The 22,076-nt window shown below is 43.4% G+C and overlaps 1 protein-coding gene across 3 annotated transcripts in view; it reads left to right on the top strand.

The window, feature by feature from the left end:
- The first annotated feature begins 347 nt into the window (after nucleotides 1–347).
- The window catches only part of arb2a (ARB2 cotranscriptional regulator A), a 106,596-nt gene continuing 84,867 nt past the window's right edge, over nucleotides 348–22,076 (top strand). For all 3 annotated transcript variants that reach the window (XR_011086630.1, XM_049763983.1, XM_049763984.1), the window contains exons 1-6: nucleotides 348–441; nucleotides 880–1,009; nucleotides 1,278–1,379; nucleotides 2,887–2,987; nucleotides 8,220–8,285; nucleotides 9,629–9,820. Coding sequence is in view for 2 of the 3 variants with exons in the window: in XM_049763983.1 (XP_049619940.1) it covers nucleotides 913–1,009; nucleotides 1,278–1,379; nucleotides 2,887–2,987; nucleotides 8,220–8,285; nucleotides 9,629–9,820 (558 nt within the window). In the remaining variant the exon portion in view is untranslated. The remainder of the gene's footprint in view (nucleotides 442–879; nucleotides 1,010–1,277; nucleotides 1,380–2,886; nucleotides 2,988–8,219; nucleotides 8,286–9,628; nucleotides 9,821–22,076) is intronic.

Genomic DNA, 22,076 nt, shown 5'->3' with positions numbered 1-22,076 from the left:
ACAATTTCTTACAAAGAATGGCGAATACATTGAATATTCTATTAAACCAGACTCATCTGGGGATTATTAGGCCTGTGTAAACATTTCATATTATCATAAACCACCACAGATTATTGAGGCTGGTCCCTATTTCTGTTTGTGTAGAATATTCACAAAAATGCACACTTATCACATAGAATAGATTAGAAGTTGAAAAATAATAATGAAATACAAAGAGATTTTTTTTATTTTGTTTAATCAGTACTTCTTGGCTGAATAAAGTTTAGGAAACTCAACAGCCGCAGTTTGAGCATCTGTGCCGCGGTCCCTTTAAGAATAAAAAGGCTTCCACTCCGTTGCCCCGGTAACCCGGAAGCCTCCACGCGCATCTGTTTGGGAGTACTTCCTGTTTGGGAGACTGTCCAGGAAGCAGCAGTATCGTGTCGCATGTTTTCAACGCGTGTGAGTCAAAACATCAGCAATATGCTTGTTTTTTTTCTGTCCCACTAGTTTGCTTTTCAAAGCATATGGAGCGAAAAGCACGACTTAGTCGTGACTCGCCTCCTTTGCAGTGGCTCCACATGGAGGCGGGGTACACTCTCAACTGGCTTTTTTTTTTAAATGGGGGGGATCTGGGGGGTTTTAAAGAATAAACACAAACATTTGCAGCCTTTTGTTAATTTTTGCAGCATTAACGTTTTGCAAAGTGGAGCTAGCACAAGTGGAAATAGTAGTCATGAACAAAAACGTGTATTTTCCGTTTTATTTATTACCAATCATCTTTGTAAGCCACTGAAAGTGTGGTGTTGTATTATTAGCACTGTCACATCTGTTTTATCAAATAGAAGCGTGCATTGCAACAAAGAGATCCTTATTATTCTTATTTTTAATCTGTCACAGGGGACACCTGGGTGATTTTCCAGACCTGATCCGATGCTGAGTGCTGCTAAACCAGCGGTGTGCATCTTGTTAATCACCATGGCCCAGGTGGCCGGCCAGGAGGATGGAGAGAAAACCACAGCGCTCAAAGGTGATCGTGCACAAACATTGGTTGCTGGAGCTCGGTGACAACATGTGCATTTGGCCGCCGGGTCTTCATTTGGGATGACAGTCAATTTAACCCACCTCTTAATACTTCACATTCCAAATACTGAAACTATGAAACTATTCCAAAATACGACAACACAACTGTGTGGAGCATTCCACAATAAGTATATTGAATTACAAAGTATTTCAATAAAAGTCCTGTTAATTAATCTGTCTTTAAGAATCTGACACGACATTCTGTTCCTTCTCAGACTTGCTGTCAAGAATTGATTTAGATGAACTAATGAAGAAAGATGAGCCCCCTTTCACATTCCCCAAAACCCTGGAGGAGTTTGAATATGCCTTCAATGAGCGTAAGTAGTCCACATTTAAAGTCATATTTACAGTGAAACAGCAGTCTGATGATGTCATCAACCACTATGGTATTTTATTTGTTATATATTTTGTGAGATCAATTGATCTTAATTTTTGAGTCTTTTTAGAATTCACCCGGTTGCTCTTAGCATTCCGCTCCTGCATCTTCCTCCCGCTGTTCTCTGTCAGTATCTCTGTTTGCTGTCTGGCTGGCTGGCCGGCTGAGTGCGGGACATGTTATATACTCACCGGCCCGTCAGAAACCTACTCAGCCTTGCCTTCCGCCTGCCAGATCATTTGCATAATCTCACTGTGCCTAAGAACAGAGATGGAGAGGAACATAGCCATCGGCCACGCCCCCTTTAGCGCCGTTCCCCTCTCTCAGTTCCCGGCTTGCTGTCCCATGAAGAGATGAACACTTTTTCCTCACCTTTCTGCCTTCACTGGCCTTTTCTTGATTGTCCTTTTTCCTCATATCCGCTCCCATCCATCCATGCACACACAAACTCGCTCTTTTTTTGAAGGAGGTCCTCCACAGTTACCGCCGGACTACCTCGACCCCAGACAGGTGGAACAAAAATGTTAATTTGACCACGTAATGACGCGAATGCCAACAATAGTTTGCAGGTGTCTTAATCACTGAAGATGATGGCTTCATTTCACGAGCCCTCCGGTTTTTCGATTACTGGAAATCCAAGGTTATGTACACCTAATTAAGCGGCCAAATTGAGAACAGAATGCTAATTATGACAGAAAAAGAGGAGAAAAGTTGAGAAAATCGTATTCCTCTGAGACGATGGGTTGGGGGAGGCGGCGGTGGCGCTGCACATGCCCTCACGTAGGCGCACACACACACGCACACACACGCATTTTTTCCATTGTAGGATTTCATTACAGCTCCTTGTGCTTCTCTTAGGCGGTGCTGTTTAGATCCTCTCTCCTCCATGAATGCATAATTGATTTTCTTCAAGGTACTTTATCCTAACTTCGCAACCCTGGTCTCTTCTTCCTCACAGGCACAAGTCTGTTTTTAATGCAACAACGAGATGACAAACCACGATTAGGATTAGACGGCGTTGTTTAACAACTAACTTATAAAGCCGCTGCTGGTGCGACTCGCTCTGCATTTGCTCCGTAATGTTTATCCCGGCGAAAACGGTGGCAATTTAGCAGCCGATGAGAGGGAGCTTATATATTTGTTTTCCGCAATAAAGTATGAGGGCCCTCTGGCTATTTGGGTTACATATGCATACTTTTTTAGTGGTTCAGCTTGTACAACTTTTGCAGTCATAAAGGTCAAAATTAAATTTAGCAATGCTTTGTCTTTTATTGCGTTGCAGTGGCAGGCGAGGAGATTCTCAAGCGATATAAAAGCAAAAGAGTGAATTTGTACGGCTGTCTGTCTTTTTCATATTAAATAAATGTGTATGTTTTAATTAAATTAATGATTAGCATTAACCATTGTGTTCCAAACCCCTGACGGTCATTCACCTCTGGCTCTCATAGACGGTCAACTCCGACACACCAAGACAGGAGAAGCGTTTATCTTCAACGCGAGAGAGGATCTCCATCGCTGGAACCAGAAACGTTACGAAGCTCTCGGAGAGGTAAGCAGTCATTTGTGGATTTTCTAAGGTCGTTTACAAGCGAGCCCTGGTCATGTCACCATGTTTTATAAAGTAGCCATTTCAACGGACTTTTGCAAAACTCAGCATCAGGGTTTGCATACCATTCAATTATACACTAACATTACATTAAGTTATGCTATTTAATGTATACTTCAACTTTATTCAAAATGGCTTGCATGCCTAAAGTACCCCAACTAATGTACAGTGAGTTTAATATTGCATTACAATAATGAGACATCTATATTAATATATATATATATATATATTCCAATTGAGTCTTCCCACACATCTTTAATTGTTTTGTGCATTCTTTGAAGTTCAAAGCGAAAGGATGGAGGCGTTTGTGGAATTACCTTTTTTTTTTTTTTTTTTTTAACCATTCACAGGTTATAAAGCGGCTCCTTTGAGAGTCAGCCTTCTGTGAAGGATTCTCTACCTCCCCTTTTGTCTGCTCATCTCGGAGCATCTATAAGGGAGCTTGATACAAATACGTGCTTGCAGACTAGCAGAGGCTCGGAAAACGGCTACATGCGTTTCAATGTAAACTCTGACACGGGTGGGTGGCCAAACATTCCGTTTGCAAATGTTTATTCATCGCATGATTTCAAACATTGTCTGGTGAATGAGGTGCAGATTTTAGGTGCACTGCAGGAGACTGAAAATATAGGGACACCGCTTGAATGAATAAGTAGTAGTATCCATCAAGGCCATGTCTTCATGCTATTTTTACTGAATTGAATTAAAACGCAGCTTTGGAAGCGTCTTTGGAGCCAATGTTGAAACCAAGTGGTAGACTAACACGACTTCCCATTCGCCGGACAATGGCGAGCACGTTGGGATGAGAAGCTTTTGGTTCACATGGCCGTCCCTTCCTTCCTCCCTGCTTTTCTTTGGCTGTTTTTCCATCTTCACGGTCGGCGATGGTGTGCGTGGCAGCCCGACCGTATTGTCGGACACATCACAGCACCAGATGTCCAATTTGCACTTCAACCTTGTCTGAATGGAGGCATCCAAAGCAAGCGTGTGGCTCAAGATGCAATTTCCTAAAAAACTAAATGCATCTGCATTTGATTTCACTTCTGTTTTTATTAGTAGATGCGATATTTGTATTTCTAATAATTGATAGACAACAGCTCCGCGACTGCTCGGTGCGACGGGGTCACCTCCGCCCGTGTCGGTGTCGGTCGGAGTCTAATTCTTGCAATTCGGTGATGAATGTCTGTGATGGAACACGAGCATAGGGCCCGGCCCAGATGGAGCTCTATTAAGCTGTTAATAAACGGGGATTCTTCTCTGCTCTGCCGGCATCTGTGACATGGAAGGCACTTACAAATTTGCAAACACACACACACACACACATACGCACACTCGCAGAGCCAAAATATTATAATGAAGTAAAGCAAGCCAGATGGCTGAATTAGAAAGCAGTCTCGTTTTCGCTTTATCTCTTCCTCGCTCTGGTTTTTCTTTCTGCCCGACTCTTCTACCCTCTGCTACCTCTCTCTCATCCTTCGCCTCTGTCCCACACTGCCGCCACACGAAGGGTAATAATAGGTGTGACCACCATACTTGGTTTTAGGACAAAGTTTTGCAAAAGTTTTGACAATGCTAAATTAAAATGGTTTAACCGTATATTTCAGTATTTGCATATTTTTAGCAATCATCAAAGATATTGCAAAAACTCATTCTGAATTCACTTTAGCAGGTCTTTAACCAAAACACAGATTGACTCATACTTTGTAGAAAAATGTATGTCGAAAAATAAAAACCTTAACCTCGACTTATACGATTTATTTTTTAGATAGATACCTCCATCCTAAACTTTAATCACCAAAAGACCCTAGACTAGTCCTGGAACTGGAAAAGCTACCAAAACCCTCCAGAAGAAAAACTATAAATGGCATCTGTCTGCACTTCCTGACTCGCCATCATCACCATGATCATCATCTTCCAGCTGCACTTTGAAAAAACTGGCAAAGGGAAGCAGCCACCAAAATGGTTGCAGGGCGAGGTGAATTAGATTGGAAAGACAAGGGAATCCTACAAAGGCTGTGTGGAATGGAGGTGTCAGCGCCCATCGCGGCGGCGCTGGCATCTGTCGCTGCCGCCGTCGCCCACGGTGCTATTCTCTACTTTACTTTGAATTAGCCCGCTGCTGGCTTCTCGGTTAACACCTGAGGAGGACATTACGAGACTATTAGGGGAAGAGGAGTGGGAGCCAGAAAGAGGAATATCTTATCCCACCTAGTGTAAACAGTCTGTCAGTCGGAGAACTTTTACTCTCCCTGGAGATTCCTCAGAGTGACAGAAACGTCATGGGAATCATGCCTGGGCTTTTGGAGCTCCCTTTTTCTTTGTTTCCCCGCCTGGACTGACAGATCACAAATTCACAAGCCCCATTTTAATACGGCTTTCTGTTGGTACACAAGGCTGACTTAAAATAAACAACCTTTTTGGATTGCCTAATGCTCGCTCGCGTTCTTGCCGTCTCTTCCCGCGAGTTTGCTTTGTTGTGTTGCGTGCATTGTTTGGAGGGATTTTTTTTTTCCCTCTCCTCTAGTACAAATGCTTTTCTGGGTGTAGACATTGTAGAGCACCTCTGCGGATTCCATTATATAAATGGCTCCTTTTGCCTTTTCTTGCTCACCAGTTTGTTTGGCTAAGTGGCATTTTAAGAGCGCTGGACAAACGAGACAAGATTTGTTCCTGCTGCCAAGTTTCAACGGTCGCTGTTCTGCTTTTGACGCTGGCTTGCAACTTCTCTGTCGATCCCATTGAAAGCTCTTTATTTTTTCGTTAAACAGATATTTCCCTCTGAACATCATCATACAACAAAAACAAAGGAACTGACCTTGCCGTTCCAATACTTTTGCAGCGTGTAACCGCATTTCACTTGTGTGTGTAAGACATAATCCTGAATTATGTCCCAGACGGCTCCTTGGAAGACTCACCTCCTTTTCGCCCGAGGTGCAGTCAGACAAGCCAGGCGTGACTGTTGTAATCACTTGGAAGATACACACATTGTCGGACACACAATAAGTGACACCGAGTCTTTTCTCCATCTCTGGTGTGGAGTTTAACAATGTAACCACTTGCAGTCTCCATCAGCATTCCTCATTAAGCCTTCAGCCTGGTGTTTTATGGAGGGATTGTTACGTGGATGAAGAGTTTATATCGCCGCCCGCCCGCCCGGCCACTTCAAGGACTTTTATCAAGGCCTTGAACTGTACAATGGCCACCCCCCCCTCCTCTTCTTCATCTGCTCCTCCCGTCAGCTGGCACCAGATTCTTCCTTCTGGGGATTCCCGCCACATCGCTCCTCTTTTGTCTTCTCCTGTTCCTTTCACTGAGCTCTCCCTTCCTTCTTGATCCCTCTGTTTTTGTTTTCCTTGCCCCGATGCTTCCCTTACACAAATAAGCCGCAGACACGGAGATGACCTCAGCCGCTAGCTAACCACGAGATCCGAAATAACGTGATAATGTGTACCATTGGGAAGTTTGTCTCTTGACTAAGATCATGTTTGACGGCATTTATATCAGTGATGGATTACGATGTACATATTATTGATCGTGCCTCTAAATTTCATCGTTTTTCCGATTTAAAAAATGCACAAACTAAACATATGTCATTGCAAACAGCCTTTATTTCATCTTAAACTTTGGATCATGTTTGTTCTACATCTATAGGCGAGCATATGTTTGTACAGATTTTTTTTTCTTTCCCCTTCTCAATCTATTTCTTCTCTATGAGAGGGTGCTCAGCCACCTGAGGCACTGAACAAATAATGTAACGTATAGTGCAGATGAAATTTCCTGCCATGCTTATTGATGTTATTATAAAATAGCATAGCAAAGCCTGGAATCATTTAAGTCTTCATCAGTCCAGCTGACATTTTAGTGAATTAGCTGATGGAGACTGGGTGGGTTGGGGCTATGAGGTGCGCTTGTTTTGCTTCTGCTAGCTGCTTTTTCCACGATAGGGTCAAATAGTAGATCGATCGGCTCATTCGGTCCGACGGGTGGCCTTTGATTGGCTATCATGAGGCTAATATGTGTCTGGAGCAGATATTATTTGTGCACGCGCTTCATAAGCGGTAAATCAAGTTAGCATTGAGCATGAACGAGAACAGCGCTTTTGGGATTCGGAAGCATAATCAAAGCTATTATTTCTACTCTCCCCGTTTAATGTCATTATTAATTATGCTTGCATTTTAGAACATAGTATTGGGTCAAAAGTGACCCAAATCACAACAATCGAGAGGCTGGGGAATATTAGAGTATGCAGAATGAAGAGTTAAAGCACAGCAGCAGAAGTTAACATGTGTTTATATTTCAAGCCATCTATTCTTAAATGTCACAGTAAAACTTCAATATCAAATCGGATTGACCAGAGCAGTTTATGACACCCGTAAAGTATTAGATTAGAGGTGCGACAATTAATCGTATCATCGACAACTAATCGATTATCAAATTATTATAAAAACTGTTATACATCTGTATTTTTTTTTACACTTTAACTTAAAATGGTCAATTTATGGTTGTGTATCAATTTATCGAAAAAATCATCAGATTAATTAATAATAAATTAACAAATTGTTAGTTGCAGACCCGCATTGGATTCACTTGAAAACTCGATTGACCAGAAATAGTTCCTGATAAGACCTGCTTTGCCAAATAACACACAATGACAAAATGTCATCATTGTTTGGAAAATTCAATCCAAAGATCTTTGTGTTCTCTTGTGAGACAAACATCTGGTTAATCTTTTTTTTTTTTTTTGGCTCTGTTGCTAGTCGCTAGCAAGCGTGACTTAAAATCGGACACGCTTTGTACCTGCCGCACCAGGTTGCTACAAAACCAAGCAAAGCTAGATGGGAAAAAAAAAACCTAGACAAATTGAATAGAAAGTTGTTAACGTCACCGAAGCATGAAAGCCTTGTCCCGGGGTCGGAATGACTCGTATACAAGGTTCTTTAGTGCTGTGGCTGCAGGGATAAACATAACTTACGTCAGCCCATTCTCCTGTACTGGAGATTTCCTCTCCTCTCCCGGCCGGCCGGCCGGCACTTACACCCTCGACACTTTCCAGCACATAAACGATATTGGAAACATGGCTTTTCAGTTTAGCATTTTCACCCTTTTATTATTTTCGATGGAATGATACCGTCAAACTAATGTCACATCCTTTTGTGCATTTTCCTCCCTCTCTAGATTGTCACTCAGTATGTTTATGAGCTGTTGGAGAAAAAGTGCAACATGACAAAAGCAATCCTACCAGTAAGTACTCTTAAGTGAAAATAATCTTTTATATATGGCCTTGGAAAGCAAATATAAAAAAAATGACATAAATGCATCTGCGTCGTTGTGTGATGATGATACTGAGTGCCTCGTTTGAATCGAATGTTAGGAACAATGGAGAAAATAGGAGATCTTTTTTATCTTGCTTCCTCACCCCCTCCCCTCCAGCATCCCCCAAATCCTTTGTGTAAAAGTGTCTCCTCAACAAATGAACTGTTTTGTGACGCGTCATTTCAAAGGCTTGGCGCCGCCGCATGTTGATGCTTAATCTGTTTTGCATTCATGTTCTCTAAAGGGGGACTTCCTACTGCCGCCGCGGTGGAGATATTCTTTGACCAGATCATCCGGGCTCAGCGCACTGGCTTGATCCCTTTTATTTCTTGTCGAAAGCATGTTTGCCTCTTTTTGCCCCCATATCTGGCCCTCCCCTATCTCTCGCCTTCTTTTCTCCGTCTATAAAAGTTGCGATCATTTTTCAGGCAGCATTTATAGGAATGTTAGCCCGAGCAGAGTTAGCAGCAGCGCTAACAGGGTCCATAAATCAAGGGATTCAGCGGCGACGCCCCCCCCCCCCCCCCCCCTCCCCCCCATTACACATTTACTGGTTTATCTGCTCGGACTATTTATATCATTATTCTCTTGCAAAATGGCTCTGTTCTGCTTTTTTTTTTTTGGTGCGGCCCACCCGCCTGAGCGAATACGGCGTATGCATTTGTATGTTAGCGGTGGGTCCGTCCACCTGCGTTGCATTGAACTTGTGACCACCGATTTTAAGAAGATTAACTGAAGCCAAGTATAGTGAGAGGGAATGAGGGAGTAGCAGAGAATGAAAGGGCAAGATTTTCTCCCCCACTCAGTTGTCTTTGTCTGCTTGGATTAAGTTCTTGCAGCTGCCACCCATGGCTTTTATGGATAGTGTTTGTCTCCTTGTCTCCTAGGGAGTGCATGCACACAGTCACTTATCCCCTTTTTTCGTCTGTATCACTTTCCGTCGGAGTTTTAATCACTCGGAGGCGGTGAGCGCGATGACGCACGTTTTAATGCGTAAAATCCGTCAAGGTGAAGGCCGTTGCTTTGTAAACGTATGTGATCAACGAGATTGCGCAATCAAGTCTCTTAAAGCATCTATTGAAGCTTTGAATGTAGAATTTCAACTTGACCTTCTTAAATGGAGTGAAACGCTATGAGATTTGGAAGAGTGGTACAGCTGAAAAATAAAAGCAATATCGGTAAATGGAGAAGTCGAGATGTTTCCTGACATGAGAGCTTTTTTGGCTGCGATTCAAACAGCAATGTTACTCATAATGTTTCCATGTTTTCAGGTAGACGCCAGTGTGGATGAGCCCACTAGTTTTATCTACCTAAGCCCCAACGCCCTGTCTAATCCGTCCAAGCTACTGGTGCTGATCCAGGGCAGCGGCGTGGTGCGGGCTGGTCAGTGGGCCCGCAGACTCATCATCAACCAGGACTTGGATTCTGGGACTCAAATACCTTTCATCACCAGAGCAATAGAGGTAGGGGATTTTTCTATTATTATTATTATTTTTTTTAATATAATTATCATTATTACTGCTATGTATTGTATTGTATATTTTGTATATTATTATAATTATTGTTATGTATTGTATTGTATATTTTTATTATTGTATATTTATTATTATTGTATATTTATTATTATTATTATTATTATTATTATTATTATTATTACTGCAATGTATTGTATATTTATTTTTTGCAATGTCAGCATTGCACATACCCGGAGAGCTGTCAAGGTAAGGCCACCTTAAATAGTTAGAAATTGAAGACCCTGTCGAAATGAGAAACCAAGCCATTCTCAGGTCCAATGGTTGGGTGTCCCAATACTTTTTTCTGTGTACTGTATCTAGGATGTTATCATTTCATCATCGTGCTCATTTTTTTTTGGCGTGAAAGCAAGCAAAAGGGGGACTTTCTCCCTCTCGTATTATTTTCACCTCAACCCCCGTGCTCATTTGTCAAGCCCGGCGGTCACCTCTACCTGTTTAATTTCATCGGCCTGCTGTTCAAATTGACTTAGGCGGGGCCATCCCGTTCTCCCCCTCCGAAGAGTCCATCTGAATGCCGTAAAGACTTTGACTGCTGTGAAAAGCCCTTTTCCCCGCTGTGTACAACTCGACGAGATGTTTGTATTACACGTTATGCTAAGCGATGATTCAGCGATCCGGAGACCGTCTTTGAAACGTATTTACCCGAGCCGAGATTGCAGCGGAAGGCGACGCGGCGCTGCCGAGAGCCAAAGTGACAGGCTAGATATAGAGAACATGGTAGCGCGAGTCTCGCTCGTTCATCATAGCAAACAAGGAACGCTGTTGCTACTCTGACAAATCATCGTCATCCTCAACCCAGCCACACCGGCGTACATTTGTAGTCAATTCGTGCTGTCTGCATCTATTAGGGGCCATGTTTGTGGCTCAGTCTGTCACAGCGTGAAATTTGTGCCATTTGAAGCCAGCGTGCGAGAAGCGCTGACATCATTCCGTAGCACTCGAGGAAAAGATCCAGCGTTGTGTATTTTCGAGGGGAGTAGGAGGCTGAGACTGATGCCTGTTGACATTAGGCGGGAGACACGGGAGGATATAATTGGGACAGCCGTCCGGTCTGTCACCGCCTGACGTGTGGTGACAACCAATCACACTTAAGACCATCTAAGAGTCACCAATTGACCTGAGCTGTGTGTGTGTTTTTTTTTTCTCTTCCTGTTTCAACTGCTATACTTGATGCGACTTTTACAGTCTGTTCATGGTTGCCATGGCAACCCTGTTTGGCAAAAATGGTTCGATTTTGGCCACATATTACTACTATATATTGTCAACAAATAATTGGGTTGTTGTCTAATTTTATGGATTTTGTAATCCGACCTGCTTTGCAAAGATACTCGTTGCATTTTGTGACAAATTCAGCAAATACTCGTAAAGTCTTAAATAATTGAACAGTTAAAGAAACTTAACTTTGTACTTCGTTAAATCGAACATCATGTTATTAGGGTCGGTAAGCAGCGATTATCATCGCACATGATTTTTTTTAAGCAACCTTTTTTTTTTTAATATTTAGATTATGTTGGTTTTCCAAACATTTGGCACCCAGAAAATATTGCCGCCGGTGCAGCTTTTTGCCAACTTCCTCCTGGGAAGTTGATTGGAAATTCAAAGCCTGCAGCAAAGGGGTCACTGGGAGTGCACAGAGTGGGCTACGTGGGGAATGCTTTTTTTTATTTTATGTTTCCCCAAAATGCACCCTTATACACATACACTGAATTAAGAGCCCTGCTTTGCATGCGCAGATTTAGATGGCTTGTGTCCGTTTAAAAAAACGTAACCACGTTTCTGGAGAGAGCCAACCAACCGTTCTTCTCCTGATGAGCTGGTCGGCATGCATATAGGAGAAAAACGCTGATCGTGCAAATTAGCAGAGCCTCTCCCACCACACACATGCACTGTAAAATAAGCTGATTTGGAGCTTGATTGATCCATGATCACTTGTGTTATGTCAAGTCAGGTTCCATGCATTTTGTCTTCTTGCCCTGGTGTGAACATGGAAGTGATGCTACTTTTTTAAATGACAGCTAAGAGTAGCTTACTCCACTGAGTTTAAGGAAAGAGGTAGAAAACGAGAAATCTGATATGAGGGGGAAGGAACTTGGTGAGGATGCAGCTTTTATGATTGGTTTGAAGACAGCAGTGAAGGTGCGCTGAGATTGAAGCAAGAAGAGGAAGGCGGGACAGGCAGAGGCTAGATGCTAGTTTTTAGAGAGAGAGAGAGAGAGCGAGTAAGCAGAAGGTGAGCTTGTGACAGCTCCACGACTGGGAGAAGGGCCTTTTAATGACAGCTTATTCCTTCATGATTTCAATTCTAGACAGTCGACAGGTTGGCTTGTTGCACCCTGGCAGCTGTATCATTACCTTCTGGCCCTGACGCTGCTCTGCATCCTGAGATGCTGGAAGCTGGGCGCTGCAAAGAAAAGCAGTCAGATAGAAGAAGTATGGAGAGATGGGTTGTTAGTTAAATTCTTTGGAGGTTGGAATTTGAGCCAAATTTACCTTTGATGGCTTTTTTTTTTTTTGGAATAATTCAATGGCGATTCTGACAACTAGACATTTGCTCATGATGTTCATGATGGAGATGATACTTAAATCCTGTCCCCAGTGGGTCTCTGACCAAAGCCACGCCCCTTTTTCTGACAAGCTAATTTTGGTCATGGCTGCTACGTTTGTATGAGGGATGTTCGACACCATTTTTTTTTTTTGAGCCCGATACTAGTACTCAATCTTGAGTAGTTACCAATACTAATACTCGATACCACTAGTAATTGTTTTTCTTCAAATTGCATGGAATGTCAATTTTCATATACAGAAATTTCATATTTATGGGCATCTGTCATTCACTTCCTGTCAGGTCATGTTGACAATTTTAACAAAAATGACAAAAAGTATACGCAACAATGTAATGGTTCACTTCTCCTGTTTTTAAGGGTGCAAAAACACCACAAACGACCCAAAAAGTCCAGCTGTCCTCAATTCAACCTTTTTGTGAATCTGATGTGTGGCATTGCTGTGCCTGCAACCATCTCAGCCCACTCACTCCCTCTCTCACTGGAGACCCCTTTGCAAAGTGAGAGGGGGTGTGGTGTTTTCAGAAGGGTGTCAAAAGCCTTTGGATTTCTATCTGCTCTTTTTCAATTGAAGTCTGAATGGGGGCAGTGAGGCAGACCAACTCAAACACTCATGAAAAAAAAAACTCTGTCATGTGACCTCCCTCCCACCACCCACCTCTGATGTCTTTTTCATCACCCGCACCTTTCTCTCGGACCTGCATCGTATCACGGCCTTTTGCTCACCTCTCTATCCGATCGGTATTCCTCCCTCTTCTCATTAGTTGCTCCATTTCCCCCCGAGCTGCGCTTTTGTGCGTGTGAGGCCATGTGATAACATTGAGTGTACAGTGGACGGGTGGGTGCGACCTATCTCGGGGCATCAGGTGGCTACACAGGCCAGCGGCTATCATTCTATCCAATCGGCTAGCTTTAGCCAGAGGACAATTTCACTGTTTGTATGTGCGTGTGGAGGTCAAAAGCTGTTCTGACTTGCTCTGGCCTTGTAACACACCTACACACACACACGCAAACGTCCAGGTTGAGAGGTCCCAGCACATCCTGCAGCTCAGATCAATGCACTTGACACCTTCAAAGGCGGGTGCGAGGCCCGGACTTGCTCTGGGGTTAAAACCTCTTTTAAATAGCCTCCCGCGGGAAGGCAGCTGTCAATAACTCGCCATAATTACCGGGGCCAGGCCCGCCAAGGGCTCGGCTGCACGGGCCAAATTAAAAATTGATCAGTGGGAGAGAAAACATTATTTTGTGCTGGTACTCCCTGTCCTAACAGCGCCACGGCTTGGTATGTGAAATCTCATCAGCTGGGATCCGAGCTGTACATCTAGAGACCCATTTATCTATCTTCCAACCCGCCCCCCTCCCCTCCTCATGTCCAAATGAATACAACACAATGCTGTCTCTGTTGTTAAAAAAAAATATATTTGCATATTAAGTGTTTTTCAGATGTGTTGCTGTGCAAAACGGCATGAGCATGCAAGCTGATTGCGTGCTTTAGTTTTTACACGTCGGCCCCCTGTTTGTGTGTGGGTGTGCGTTTATATGTACACATCGTAGCGCGTTATTGATCGTGTGAGTTTTTCTTGGCACGGAGCCTTTGTTTGACAGTCAGAGGACGATATTAAGAAAGGTACATCCTCAGGCTAGCTTCCTCGTGCACGCTAATGTTTCACACAGCGCGGATGAAAGAGAGCATCATAGCAATTTTAGCTAGATGTGTTTTTTGTGTTTTATAAGCAGTAGTAGTTGTTTGTGTGCGTCTTGATTGGCCTCACCGGAAATAGTTTACTCTTGGATTTTTCTCAAATATCTGGATTTGTTTAAAATTCATTTATTTGTATTTATTTTTATTTTTTTATATATATTTTTTTACATTTTTTGTGTGAAAAGCTCCTTTAGAGTCTAAGATTTGGAACTATTGTTGATTTTCAAGATTTTAAGTGCACCTTATATTCCAGTAAATACACTGCCAGGTCAGCCGTATGGAAATATTACAACACGCCTTTTAAGTGATTCCCCCAAGTTAGCTCAGTGTAGGAGCATTTTAAGAAGCTTCAGAATGACCAAGTGGAAATGCAACAATAGCTTCAGAGTTTGTGCTGTTCAGGCTGCTCAAGTATGTAGCCCAAGGGAGGAGGATTCAACTAACCAGCACTCAAAAAGAAGATAATTTGATCTAATCGTGGAACATAATAAGAGGACTACATGTTGATTAACCCACATGATACTTTTTTTCCCTCTTGAAATGAAAATAAAATGTATCATGATGTGTGAGGTGGGTACGAGTAGGTCATTTGCAGCTGCAGGCAGTGTGTGTGTGTCCCAATGGGAAGGTCTTGTTTAGTCTTTTCTCCAGAGGGCCCCGGGCTGTGTGTGCTGGATGCCTCTTCACTCTCTCCTTGGGAACGCTTGTCTACGGCCAACATGCTAAAAAAAAAAAAAAAAAAAAGTCCTGGCACATGAGAAATCCACCGCAATCTTTCCCCCAATTTGTCAGCTTGTGCAGCGACATGCTGGATTCCCTTGTAAAGTTGACACGTACCTTCCATCACGCCAGGTTGGTGGAGGTTAAAAGTGCTTAGCTGTGGATGTTCCGGGGGGAAATTGAGTTTTGTGAGGAGCTCGTAGTGAGCAGATAGGTTACCCCCCTTGTGCATTTACACTCCAGCACACACACATAGGCAAGCTTACACAATCAGCGCCGAGCATCTCTGGGGTCAAAGTTGAGCCCCGCCGTACACTGGTGCTCTCGGACCGTGTGTGGCACACTTTGATCGATGAGCGGAAACTCTGTGCTTAAATAGGGGTTAGCCAGGTCCTGCAGGGGCATGCGGGCTTTAGAGGCAAACAACACAACAAATCTTTCTCTTAATAGTTTTAGTGTCAGCTCTTTGGTCAGAAATGGAAACGAATGCTTCCAGCGGTCTTTGCATTTCCCAGGAAATTTGAAGAACGCCGTTAAGGCAGGTTTCAATGCTGGAAGCAATTGCCAGTCATTTTGCACTCTGGAATTTTTGTTACCTGTCGCAAAAAATATCTAAATGGTTGTCACAGTCGGACACCAATGTTACTATTCGTTAGCCTGTTTATGGGCTTTTACATTGTTTGTTAGCATTATGCTAAGCTGACACTTCTTTATATTTTTTATAATAATTATAATTTTAGTAATTTTGATTAAATTATATTATTCTATTTTTAAGGGGGGGGTAGGTTACCCATCATGTAATACAAAATGCATATTTAGCCTTTTTTTTAAATCTACATTTATTTATTGTTTATCTTGCGGAGTGAAATACAGACAAGAGTTTGACAATCTCCTGGTTGCCAACACGTTTCTCGTGTCATCTCATCATTACCTGATTCAGCAGCACCAAGCTCCGTCTCCTTCCCCCTTTTATCAGGTATTATGATGCCGGCGATAGGTGTTATTTTCCTGCCGTATGCTGACAGCCGATGCCTTAACCCTCTCAGGAGCACACTACGCCATGCTTGGCTGACTTGTTTGCGCTGATGTCAAGTTTTAGCAGTTAGCAGGCAGTTACCATATGCCACTGCGCTGCCGTCGCCCCCGATGTCAGTCAAACGAATGTCATCGGGAGCTCTCGACACACACGAGACACAAGTACAGTGACAAAACACACACATTCGCACACTACCTTGCAAAAAACATACCCTACATAATAAAACACACAAACCAAAGTATGAATACAGCATTTAGATTGATATATTTATATATATTTATACATATTTATTTAGGGATTTCATTTTGGTCAACATTGTTTTCTTACATCCTTTTTTTTTCTCCCATAAGCTAAACATTTCCGTACAGTGATAGGATAAGAAATGAGACACGGTTCAAGCGAGAAGAGGAGGGGGAGGGGGGGTGAAGGAGTGAAGAGCAATGTCTCAGACCCAATGCTGTGCTCTGGATGACTGCAGTGGCTCGTGGTGACCTACTTGCAACCTCTTTGAAGTCCACAAGCTGATCTATCTCTCTCTCTACAGGCTGCAGAGAAGATCTGCTGCATGCAGCTTTATAATAGCAGCAATGGGGGGAGAAGAAAAAAAAAAAGAGAACAGATGAATCAAATTCTGGGGTCTTGAACGTGCCCTAAGCCTCCTTGGCCACCGCTGCATCGGAGTGTTTTGTGCCAGTGTTCACATGCTGCCAAGCATAATATTATGAGATATAAGATACTCTGTGTTTAGTATTGTGTGTGTGCATGTGTGTGTGTCTGGAACACGTAACCGTAATGTCAGGCCAAAACACAGCCTTTATCCTTTAGCCCGCCACACGAGACAGTGGTGCATTGTCAGGAGACCTGGCCTAGAAAAACCCGATCACTCCACATCCAGCCCCCCGTTTGCCCTCAGCATGCTGCCAATGCCGCAGTTTTGACATGAGTGTGTGCGCGTGACCCATTTCAGTCACTGGTGTCGCCAGCGTGCCCCTGGAGAGGGCATGCGTGTTAAGGCATAAAACCCTCACGTGTGTCCTCTGTTTGCTAACACGAGTGGCTGTGAACTGTTAAAAAATGCTCCAATAGTCATTTTGGTGAGAAATATTTCCCGCAATCAGACATGGCCGCTTTGTGCATCTTCCCACCTGCTCCCTATTGACAAGGTGTGTGTGTGTGTGTGCAGACACACTCAGCTGGGGGCACGCTTGACCTTTTCCCTCACCGCGCCTAGCGCACGCCGACGCACGCGCTCCTCTCCAAATTTGTCTTCAATTAAATCGAAAATCCACTTGACTATTTTCCTTGCCGATTCACCTTTTTGCCTCTTTTCATTTGCTTCTTTTTGAAGTTAGCCCGAGGCCTGGTGGAGCCTCATCAACCTTTTTGCCTTGGTGAGATTGCATACAGGTACCCTCTGTGGCTATTTCAAATGACTTAATTAGCTTCTGAAGACAAGCCCCCCCCTCCCTCCCTCCCTCCCCCTCACTTCCATCCTCTCCTTGTCTCCTTTTCTTTTTCTTCACAGAGAGGGAGAGAGGAAATGATTGAGCCCATGTGACGCATTTAGTCCCTTGACGTGTGGTTTCACTTTCTAGGTCGTGCTCTGGCTGTGAAGCTGACTGCCTATTACCTCATAGAATACGATAACACACACACACACACACACACACATGGAGTGACAGTGAGGAAGACCCCCCCGCCCCCCCCTCCGTGCAAACACACACACCTCATTGTGTTAACTTTGATTGTCACATGTGCAATCTTTCGCTTCAGGCTACTTACGCCACCCGTCATTCATAATTGATCCCCTTGTCATTGATGCAATATTTATTAATTACACAGCCAAACAGATTGTTAGCAGACGAGCGGATATTTGCTAGCTTGTTTTTGCTTGCTCGGTGGCGTGTTTTCTTCTTTTGGATCCCGAGGTGTGTATTCCCATATTAAGCGGCGATCAAGGCTTTTTTTTTTTTTTGCTAGTTCTGAGATTTTATCAGCGATGACAAAAAGTTGTAAGCGCAGATGCCACGGATTTACCACATGGGGATGCACTGGGTACATCTTCAGAAAATATGTCGAGCAGTCACTTCCAAAAAGCGTTTCGTCAGTGACAGCCCAACGACGGCCCGCCCGCCCGTACCTGTGTTTTGACGGTCGTCATTTGTCAAGGTCTTGAAAGTTGAGCGGAAAAAGTTTTGGGCTCCATAAAGCTTTACTGTAATGAAGTGCCTGAAGGAGTGATATGACCACACGGATGTGATCAGCGGTGGTCATCAATGACTAAATGAGTTCTTGTGCCCTTCAGGGTGAGCAAGAAGATCTCAGGGGGATTTGGAGACCAATGAGCCTGTAAATTTCCGTCCCTTTGGTCCAGTTGGAAGTCGCCGACTGGCTTCAGGCTTGTGTTAAAAAGCCGGACCTGCTAAATTAAGTTTGTCTGCCTGTGGCTTGACACACACACACACACACACACATGCGATGAAGCGCAATTACAGCCTCTTGAAGTCGGGAATTCAGCTTTCTGACTTTCACTCTGCCAATATTCAGTCCTAATTGGCTTTACCTTGACCCTTTTCTCTCCTAACTCTTGCGTCAGCCTGCAGGCCTGTTGGTATGCTACTTGTATTGGAAATTGAGGAAGGGGGGGGGGTCAGATAAAAGCCCATGTTTGTCCCCTTTGTAATTCTTTGAACGTAACAATTTTATACTTTAGCGCCAACACCAAATATATATATATTTTATTATTATTTATTAAATTTATTTATAAATTACATTTATCATTCAATATTTTTTGGGGTATGGATTCTATACAGTAAATATTTTGATAAAGTTCCTATCCGCATGAATCCAGATCTTTTTTTTTTTTTTTAAGGGTTTCAAACAAGGATCTAAGAAGCCATCTAAGAAGTTGTCAATCAGCTTGACCTACCTGTTCCTGCTGTATCTAGACTCTTATGGATCCAAACATCCTACCAATCGATCAGCAAAGTGTGTGTGTGTGTGTTTTTGCATTTTGTTGATTCAGCTCGGCAGTGACACATTTAAGTAGGTTTTGGTGGGAGTCCCTGGTTTCCCTTACGCCATCTGTTTGCTCTCAACACATAGAACTCTTCTCTCTCTCTTACTGTCTCTCTCTCTCTCTCTTGGTCTCTCTCGCTCGCCTTGTCTGTACAAAAGGGGGCAGCCAGTACCACTAATCTACCAGTTTGTGTTTGCACTAGAACTATTTATTGACTGATTTTCTTTTCTTTACACACCACCAAACACATTGCTGAAACGATCTTCATTCATGCAATGACGCAAAAACGGATGAAATTATTTGCCCTTTCTGCATGTAACACCCAAAGAAGACAATCAGCAATTGCTCGGTTGCATAAAATAACGAGAAGGACGAGAATCTGGAAGCATAGATTGACTTTCTGGAATCAAATTATTTTGAAGCAGAATAACAGATATTGATTTTTTTCACCATCCCCAAAGGTTCTAACTTTAACAACATACAGCCAACTCCATTTCAATTTACTTGGAATAAAATATACCTCTGCGTTGTTAAATAATAATTATCTTTTCCACACAGCGTCACCTCTCCAGTAACTTCTTTAAACTGTGTGCTCATTATGCAGACGGGGTTATGGTTTTATAATGCCAATCCCGATCGGGTCTGTGTGTGATGGTATGAATTGATAGTTTACATACCCAATGCCAAGGGCACCACCAAGGGCTCATGAATGAGAGATGAAAAGAAATAGAAGTGGAGCAGAGGAGGAAGAGAGAGAGAGGGAGAGAGAGAGGGAGAACCCCCCCCCCCCCCTCCCCTCCACTTCCATGCAACCGGCTAATTAGTCCTCGGCACTAGCATGTCTTAGCTGCAGGGACAGAGTTCAATAGTTCAGCCACCTACCACTGTGCTATGACCACGGTAAAGCGGGATTACCTGCCATACTGCCTAGCAAAGCCTACTTTTACAAGCATGGCTCTTGTTCAGCACCCTGGAAATAAGAGTCAGTCCAAAGAGCTGGCAGAGAAAGTTTCCGGCTTTCCATTTAACTTCGTTTAACATATGTTAAGACCATGTGCAGAAAGAAATATCTTATTTTTATCCATTGATCAATTACACGTCATTTTCTGTTCCTAGATCTGAGAAAAGTTGTTGCTCCACGCCGTACTTGTTTTCCTTTATTATCTTCACCTCCATAACATAACTTTTCGGCAGCCACCACGTTAAGACAACTCAGAAGTAGAATGTGGCCTAAATACTTCAATACAAAATAATATAGGCCAAAATTAAAATCATTGAAATGGAGCAGGAATAAATGGATGTTAATATTTATTTACATGATGTAATCATAGAGAAAAGCCTTCATTTCTTCTTACAACATGGCTACAGATTGCTTTTCCCGCCTGCTTGTGTCGTCTCCCGCTCATCCTCGCACTCCAGCGTGCGCGCCGTTGCGCCGGCGCTAGCCTTCTGCTGCTAGCGGAGGCGCGCAGCATCGCCCAGGCTTGATAATGAAGTTGTCAGAGGCGTGTTGCGGCGAGGCTGATGGGAGGGCCTGCCAGGCAGCCAATAGTGAAGCCTCGTCTGTGATCAGCCGAGCATGATGGGAGACCACCCTGCGCAGCGAGTGCCGAGGCCCGGCCCGGCCCGGCGCAGCCCCCAGATCAAAGACCTGGCCCTCGAATGCACCAGCAATTAGACAGATGCGCCGTCCTAACACGTTTGTGCACGCTCATAATAACATTTAAAGCATCATGCAAAAATGGCATACACCTGGAAGTCAAGCTAAAGAGAAAATTGGGGGGGGGGGAATGTCTGAATATTTTATTTTTTGGAGTTCATTTCAGATCATCAGTTGTGTTTTTCACGTGCAGGTCCATCCCCATTTCTTTGTTGCCCTACTTTAGTTGCGTATCTTCGCTTACATGGCTTCTCTAAAGTGTTCCAAGAGGACAAGTTTGTATTTCTTGATATCAAATCGTGGTCTCAATTTCATTGGTCCATTTGGAATGATTTATCCTACCTCCAGCGTGCCATGTTTCTTATTCTGCAACATCCCACTCCCCGTTCCCCTGTAGATTTGTGCGTACAAGTGCGCGATGCCTGAGGCACAACTCTTCTATACCCCGCTGACTTCCTGGTGAACTCCTCTGCTGCAGATTAGAATAAAGACAAGTGGAGGAGGCCAGTGGAGATCTTTTTTTTTTTTTTTTTTTGTTCGTGTAAAAATAGGCTTTGTTTCCTCGAAAGTCTGATAACAGATGCATGAAGGCGTGCGTCGCTTGCTCATGCTTTTACTGCCGTCCCAAGTCTTTGGCGGTCACTGCATTTGGAGGATGTAGAAGAATTTCCACCAAATAGTTTAGGTCACACTTTTTACTATGTGATTTCATTCTTTAATTTATATTTTTATAAATATACATTCATATAATTATATAAATACATATACAAATATATTATATTTATTATTTTTTCTTTTATAATATATCGAAACACAAGCCAAGCGATTGTGGGTCGGTCTCTTGGGGTCAAATGTAGGAAAATATTTCAAATAGCACCATATCGACCCGTAAAGATGCCGGTCCATCGGGCATCCATCCGGATGCCAGATGGCAAGTCCAGCTCACTTTCTCATCTTTAGTTGAGAGTCTTCACTGAACTGAGGAGGGCAAAGTCAATAATTAACCATTTTGTATATGTTATGTCTAATTAGTGAGATGGCGTAAAGTGAAGGGCGGTATGCTTTTTGTTCACCTGAGAACGCGTATTTGCTTGGGATGGATCGACGGACGAGGTCAAGACATAGATTTAAATGCGGGGGCTTAAACTCGGAGGGAGTTTTAGTTGCATGTACAAAAAGAGAGACAGTGAAGGAGAAGGCAGATGTTGTATTGATGGCACACGGTGCTCCTCTTCCCGGTCCTGAATAATCATGATCCTGAGCTGATGGGATGCTGCTTCAAACAGATGAGGTTAAGCTTGAACTGCAGATGAACTGGAACCTGCATATGAACCAAGGCTGCCGCCGGTTGCCCAGCCCAAGGAGCCGTCCCGTTTCCCCTAGCCGGGGAATTCCGAAAGCGGATTGATGCAGAAATAAAAGCGGGGGGTGGGTTAGCATTTTTGCATCTCCTCACGCGTGCACATGTTACCAAATTGTTCGGTTT

This window comes from Syngnathus scovelli, chromosome 3 (assembly GCF_024217435.2).
Source record: "Syngnathus scovelli strain Florida chromosome 3, RoL_Ssco_1.2, whole genome shotgun sequence".
NCBI classification, from domain to species: domain Eukaryota; kingdom Metazoa; phylum Chordata; class Actinopteri; order Syngnathiformes; family Syngnathidae; genus Syngnathus; species Syngnathus scovelli.
The sequence above is the reverse complement of the archived record's forward strand: the minus strand, read 5'-3'. Positions and strand labels throughout refer to the sequence as shown.